Here is a 7355-nt window from a genome sequence, read left to right as displayed (position 1 = left end):
CTCTGCTGCCCACAAGGGTCAGCACTCAGCCTTCCCGGGGAGCTCCCCACGGCAATGTGGGGAGAAGCTCTGGGTGGGAGGAGAGACCCGCAGCAGGGCAGCTTGAGCCTCCTGTCAAGAGGATGCCGAATGGGTCAGGTCTGCCTTCAGCTCCAGCTCACTCCCAGGACATTTCTGGAGGGGACTTTCCAAAAGGAAGGTCAGGGCAGGGAATACATGAAAGAGAAGGAGCTGTCATGAGTCTGTGCTTTCACTTTGATTCTCTCTGGGTGGGGTGAAATGGGATTGGATCTGTCAGCTTTAGACAGGGGACTGAGACAGTGACAGTGAGAGAGGAGCAGCTCTGGGAGGGACTCAGCAAATGCCTCCATCCACCCCTCCGCCTAAGGACAGAACCAGCATCACCTTTCCAGCCTCACCAAGGTTTGTCTAATCTGCTCCGTAGCAGCTGCAAACACAGAGGTGCCCTGGGCAGCGTCCTGCCCCCGGGAGGTTTCTGCAGGGCAGAGCTGAGCTCTCAGCAGGTGGGATGGGGTGTGTGAGCACTGAGAGGGGAGAGACGTGGGGACAGAGAAACAGCTCCGTGCAGGGATGGCTCCAGGCAGCAGAGTCATGCTCCAAGTGTGAGAGGAAACTGTCAACTCCAAGGCCTCCTCTCCTCTCCCAGCCAGCACAGCCCTCTGCTCTCAAGGCTGGTGGGTCCTGGGCAGGATTCATTTCCTCGGCTGAAAATCCCTTCAACATAATGAGTGGATGAAATCTGACCAGAACTGAGAATATAAAAGTTAAGTCACCCGTGTTCCCATCTACACAGTGCTGTCAGTTAGGGCTAACTCCTCTGGAGCTCTCCTCAAGTCAAACTCAGCAACCACAATCCAGACCTCAAGCGATGGAGCTCAGTGAGGGTGCTGCTGAGAGGGGGAGAGGTAATGCGTGCGTGTTTAGGGTGGGGGGTGGGGACGGTCATGAGGAAGTGGTGCTCAGAGAAGTCTGCCCTAACTTATCAAGGTCTCTTCTTCCTCAGACAGTCCCCCTGTGCCTCAAAGGAGCAAATGTCCAACAGCAGCTCCTACAACGAGTTCCTCCTCCTGGCATTTGCAGACATGCGGGAGCTGCAGCTCTTGCACTTCTCGCTCTTCCTGGGCATCTACCTGGCTGCCCTCCTGGGCAACAGCCTCATCATCACAGCCGTAGCCTGCGACCACCACCTCCACACCCCCATGTACTTCTTCCTTCTCAACCTCTCCCTCCTTGACCTTGGCTTCATCTCCACCACTGTCCCCAAATCCATGGCCAATTCTCTGAGGGACACCAGGGCCATTTCCTACTCAGGATGTGCTGCTCAAGTCTTTCTGTTTGTCTTCTTGTTAGGAGGAGAGTATTTTCTCCTCACAGTCATGGCCTATGACCGCTATGTTGCCATCTGCAGACCCCTGCACTATGGGACCCTCATGGGCAGCAGAGCCTGTGTCAAAATGGCAGCAGCTGTCTGGGGTAGTGGTTTTCTCTATTCTGCGCTGCACACTGCTAACACTTTTTCTATACCACTCTGCCAAGGCAATGTCCTGGACCAGTTCTTCTGTGAAATCCCACAGATCCTGAAGCTCTCCTGCTCAGACTCCTACCTCAGGGAAGTTGGGCTCATTGTGGTTAGTGCCTGTTTAGCCTTTGGGTGTTTCATTTTCATTGTGCTGTCCTACGTTCAGATCTTCACTGCTGTGCTGAGGATCCCCTCTGAGCAGGGACGACACAAAGCCTTTTCCACGTGCCTGCCTCACCTGGGGGTGGTCTCCCTCTTCATCAGCACTGACCTGTTTGCCTACCTGAAGCCCCCCTCCCTCTCCTCCCCAGCTCTGGATCTGGTGGTGACTGTTCTATACGCTGTGGTGCCTCCAGCAGTGAACCCTCTCATCTACAGCATGAGGAACAAGGAGCTCAAAGATGCCCTGAGGAAAGTGATTTCATGGACATTTTTCAGCAGTGGTGACATTGCCATTGCTCTCCACAAATGACTCCCCTGTGTCCCGTACCAGGACTGAGCTTTGTTTGTTTACTTTATTTTTATTATTACTAGTATTACTGTTGTTATTATTATTTGTCACCATGTTGCTACAGAAATGCTTGCATTCATTCCACCTTTCCTGAGACTGCTCTGTCTCACGTGGTGCCCATATAAGGTTGTGTCCAACACTGGGTCAGAGCTGACTCCATCACAGTAGCTCTTTAATAAAGTAGGTTCTTTCTGGTGCAGTGCCTGAAGGCTGGGCTCTTCCTCCAAAGCTGCTGTCCCTTATGTCATGTCCCCAGCACATTTCCTTGAGACAATCCCATCCACCCTGTATGCTTGTCCTTACACCAAAAGTCACCTGCAAAGAAGGCTTCCGGCCCAGCTGGAGGACTGGATGTCCAGCTGTGAGCCCTGGGAGGATGAACCCTCTGTTGGGTGCTCTGCACGGCTGGCAGGCAGCATGCAGAGGAGGTCCTGGTGCTGTCTACTGGGTCTGTAGACCATCCTCTTCCCATGGGGGGCCTCAGACAGGGTCTGTCAGAACACAGATCCATCCCATCTTGTTGCTGAATGAACAGAGAGGAGAAACTGTCCCAGGAAACTCCTCCCAGACCGAGCCTCTCATACCAGCCATTTCCAGCACTGGCCTTTCCCTGTGGTCCTGGTGAGATGTGATCTTTGAATGTGATCAGTTCCGTCTGCCTGCTGGGCTCAGCACCTGTGTGGGGATAATGGTCAGTCCTGCCTCGTCTCTCCCTTTGGGCTCAGACCCCAGCAGACCCCAGACAATGGCCTTCTGCTAACCACAGGGGGGACAGGGACAGGATCAGGGCTGGGCAGGGGCTGGGGACTGATGGGAAGCTTCCAGGTGGGAGAGCTGAGGGGGCCAGGGCACCAAGGGCTGTCATGGGGACCATGCCTGCAGGATGTTTCCCCACCCCAGAACACACCCTGTCCTGTGTGGTGCCCAAAAAGTGGGGCTGTGGGGCCACATGCAGGGCATCACGGCCCGGCTAGTGGAGGGATGAGGTGCTGATGGGAGCCATGACACTCCATAGCTCCTCACAGTCTTGGAGGGGACTCGCTGCTGCTAGCAGGACTGCGGGTTCTCGAGGGCTACTACCACCAGCACCACCTGCCAGGACTCCCAGACCCAGTGCAGATGGTCAGTGCCCAGCACTGCAGCTCAGAGTGTCCCCTGTGCTGTGTCACCATCCTCTCTCAGGAGCACTGCCAGGTGTGTCACTCCCTGCTCAGGTGTGGAGAGGAGCTGCTGGAGGTCTTCTCTTCTCATGCCTGCTGCTCCTGGCTCTGCCCTGGCATCGGCCCACAGGCTCTGCCCTCGGGCATGTTATATCTCCATATGCTCTCTTCTGAGACCATGTAGGAACCTGCAGCACATAGCTCTGCTTGGAGATGGCCACCACAGCCTGCCTGAGTGGTCCCAGGAGATCCCAGCAAGGCTGTGCTTGGAGGTGAGGCTGTGATTGTCCTCAGTCAAAGTTGGTGGGATGGTCTGGCTGCAGGCCAAGGGGAGGAAAGGAGAATAGACAACAAGGAGAAGAGGCAGTAAGGGAAATTTCAAATGAGCTGAAGGAAAAAATAAAGAAATATCCATGGTAGTTGAGCAGCACTGCGTCACGGGACAGCAAATCTTTAAAAACTCTCCTGGAGAAGGGACCTACCAAGTTGAATCTAAATGTAAAGTTAGCCCAGCTCAGAGCACAACATGGTTCTGCAGATTTACAGCGGTACCTCCAAATCCAAATCCTCTAGGAGGAAGGGGTTAGAAGGCAGAGTCCTGGGCAGGGGATACAGTTGTGGGGTTGAGGCCTTGCTGGTGTTTCTACTGCCTGGTCAAGCCTGTCCTCAGAGTTACACAGTGAGTGAGTTCATCCTCAGAAGGAGTCTCTGCTCCATGGGCAACAGGAGTCAAACCAGTGCCGGGAGACTCCAGAGAAGTTCTCAGGAACACACCAGGCATTCAGGTCCTTCAACTGCTGAGGTGTCCCCAGACCGGTGCTTTGCATCCTGGGTCTTAAGGGCTGAGAAATCTTCAGAGCCAGAGCAGATCGGAGTCCCCTCCCCTGGACTCATGGGTTACAGGGCATGAGCAGGGCTGTCCTGGCTGCAGGGAGGGAATCACTGCCCAGGGCATGAGCAGATCCCCCTCTGACCTCCCCTCTCTCTTCACACCCTGGAATAGAGATTGTGTTTCCTGTGTTGGTCCTCTCTGCCAGGCTGTATTCCCAGCTGGAGGGGACACAGGCTTCACACTGGGGAAATGCAGGAGAGCCCAGTCTCATCTAGAGGAGCAGGGTCCCACCACACCTGCTGGGTGGCCATGGCTGCAGCATGCAGACCCCGCTCTCTTCCCTGCACACCTCTTGCCTGGGGTGCAGGTTGCCCAGCAACAAGGCAGCCATGCCTGGGGGTGTGGTGCCATTGGGGTGGTGGCCTTTGCACCAGCCTCTGTCTGTAAGGGACTCAGGAGCTTCTCCGCCTCCATGTTAGTGGCAAAGTTCGTGTCCCAGCTTCTTCTCTGTGGAGAGCTGAGGATTTAATTCTTGAGAGAAGGGGAAAAAGGAAAGCCTTTTTTCTGTGGAATCACCCTGTCAACCCTCTACTGCCTTTTCCTTCTCTATCACCCCAGAAGTCTTTTGGCAGGGGCATTTTTTGGTTTCTGACCCTCTATCTGACCCTGCTTTGAGCAGCACGTTGCACTACAGGCCTCCTGTGGTCTCTTCAACCTGAATTATCCTGAACACCTATGACCTCAGGCTCCATTTCAAGCACAGAGCAAATGTCTCTGGGACAGGAGTCCTTTGTGCTTTATGTGACCATCTAAAAGAAGGCAGGCGAACACCTCCTCCTCCCTGTTGCCTGTAAGGGCAGCCTGGGAGGCACTGCCTCAGGCATATCTACATTACTCTGGAAATTCTTTGCATCCACCTTCAACCACCTGAGAGTCCATTGCCTGGAGGATCCCCTCAGTGGTGAGGGGAGAAATGCAGGCTTTTCTGCAATGTGATTTCTGTACCTCTGTAGTTTGCACGTCTACGTAGATGGTGCCATCCTCCCCTTGGTTTCTTGCCTGAAGCTCAGGCTGGATGGGGATGTGAATGTGGAGGTTGTCTGTCACTGCAGTGACGGTGAGATGGTGGAGAGGTAAGAGGAATAACAGAGTCACCGTTCCGGCCTGCAGCAGAGAAGATTTCATCCTGTTTAGGGTGGAGTTAGGCAAGCCAAAGCGGAGCTGGAGCTGGAGCTAGGAAGGGATGGGGAGGATAACCCGAAGGGGTTCTGTAAGGACGCTGGCAGCACAAGGCAGGCAGCCAGGGAAAATGTGGTCTCCCTGCTCAGTGGGGCAGGGGAAGTAGTGACAAAGAGAGGGGAAAGGCTGAGGAGGTCATTGCCTCTTCTACCTTGCCTTTTCCTGCTCTTGTCTACTGCCAGGCCTCCCTGGCCCCCGAGTCCTTTGGCAGCATCTGTGTTAGCAAAGCCTCACCCATGGTAGAGGACGATGCAGCTGGGGAGGACTTTTGCCCAGTGGGAATACACAAGTCCATGGGACCAGATGGGAAGCACCCCAGGGTGCAGGGAGAGGTGGCTGGAGTCACTGCAACGCTGCTCCCAATTGTCTATGACATGTCAGGGTGATCAGGGAGGTTCCTGATGACTGGGAAAAGGCAGACATCTCAGTCGTTTTCCAGAAGGGCAAGAGGGAGGGTGTGGGGAATGACAGGCTGGTCATGTTCATCTCAGTGCCTGGGAAGGTGATGGAGCAAATCCTCCTGGAAACCATCTCCAAGCATAGGAAGGAGAAGGCCTGGAAGAGGCAGCATGTGTTGACCAAGGGGAACTGCAAAGCATGCCTGACCAACCTGATTGCCTTCTACCATCGGATGAATGGCTTTGTGCACAAGGGGAAAGCAGGGGATTTTGTAAACCTTCCCTTTAGCAAAGCCTTTGGCACAGTCCCCCAGAGTCTCCTTAGAGGCAAATTGTTGAGCTCTGCCCTGGATCAGCGGAGCGTAAGGCAAGTGGAAGATTGGCTGGGCCATCAGGCTGAAACACTGTCATCAGTGGCACAAGTTCCAAACATCAGCTGGTTATGCGGGGTGGGACTGTTTAACATCTTTATGAATGGCCTGCACAGTGGATGGAGCGCACTCTCAGCACCCTTGTAGACAATGCATAAGTGGGGGGGGTAGTCACTGTAACAGAGCACCTGTGTGATTTCCCTGACATCAAGAAGAGAAGACTGAGAGTGGGAAGAATCATGGACACCTTGAGGGTGGAAGGGATCTCAGGGGGTCTCCAGCCCAATCTGCTTGCTCCTGACAAGCTGTAGCAGGGTCAACTCTGGGGTCAGAGCAGGTTGCTCTGGGCTTCATCCAGTCTGGTCTTGGCAGCCTCCAAATGAGGAGACTGTACAGCACTGTCTGGGCAACAAGTTCCAATGCTTCCTCACAAAGCAAGTGCTGCAGCTGCCTGACTGTTGTGAGGGTCCTGGGCCAGACTCTCTCCCGCTTATCAACTTCTATCTTCTTCTGGGAACCCAAACCTGGATGCAGTGTTCTAGATGGTGTCTAATGAATACTGACTAGAAGGCGATCACCATTTCCCTTCACCTCCTGCCTCTGCTCCTGCTCAAACAGCCCATGATGCTTCTGGACTTCTTTGCTGCCAGGGAATGCTGCTGGCTCATGTTTTGCTTCCTGTCCCCCAGCACCCTCACATCCTTTTCCACAGAGCTGCTCCCCAGGCCCTCATGCCCCAGCCTGTGACACTGTGGGGTGTTGGTTTATCGCAGGTGCAAAACCTGGCATTTGCATGTCTAGGTCCCTCTGAACGGCAGCCCTCAGCATATCATTGCCCCCCCACACCCCTGCCTCTAGTTAGGGGTCATCTACAAGGATGATGAGTGTTGCATCCTCCGTGTAACTAAGACAGATGATAAACAGGACAAGTTCCTGGAGAGACCCTGTGGTGCTCCACTTCTCCCTGGCCTCCAGGAAGAGTACTACCCATTCACCACTGCCCTCTCAGCCTCTGATCATCCAAGCAGCTTTTACCCATCCTTTTATCTACTCTTCTAGACTGTAACATTCTAATGTGCATGCAGGAATATTATGGGAAACAGTGTCAAACACCTTGCTAAAGTCTAGGTAAAGGACATTTACTCTTCTCCATCCACAAATAGAGGGGGTTTTTTTAGTCACAGAAGTCAATCAGATTGGTTAGGCAGAATTTACCCTGGGCAAATGCATGCTAACTGTTCCCAGGCACCTGCTTCTCCTTCATGTGCCCAGAAATGTGTTTTGAGAGGATTCACTCCATGACT

At 53.9% G+C, this 7355-nt stretch overlaps 1 protein-coding gene across 1 annotated transcript; it reads left to right on the top strand.

Moving 5' to 3' along the window:
• Window positions 1-1052: 1052 nt before the first annotated feature.
• On the top strand, window positions 1053-7110 carry LOC136993002 (olfactory receptor 14C36-like). The gene is made up of 2 exons (XM_067303018.1): window positions 1053-1943; window positions 6910-7110. Exons 1-2 carry the CDS (start codon window positions 1053-1055, stop codon window positions 7108-7110), a joined length of 1092 nt encoding a protein of 363 aa, XP_067159119.1.
• Window positions 7111-7355: the final 245 nt, after the last annotated feature.

This window comes from Apteryx mantelli, chromosome 11 (genome assembly GCF_036417845.1).
Source record: "Apteryx mantelli isolate bAptMan1 chromosome 11, bAptMan1.hap1, whole genome shotgun sequence".
NCBI classification, from domain to species: domain Eukaryota; kingdom Metazoa; phylum Chordata; class Aves; order Apterygiformes; family Apterygidae; genus Apteryx; species Apteryx mantelli.
This window is presented reverse-complemented; position numbering and strand designations above follow the sequence as displayed.

Coding starts and splice junctions, on each gene's coding strand:
- LOC136993002 (XM_067303018.1), top strand. CDS start 1,053: ATGTCCAACAGCAGCTCCTACAACGAGTTCCTCCTCCTGGCATTTGCA. Junction 1,944..6,909: donor GGAACAAGGAGCTCAAAGAT/GCCCTGAGGAAA, acceptor CCCTGCCTCTAG/TTAGGGGTCATCTACAAGGA.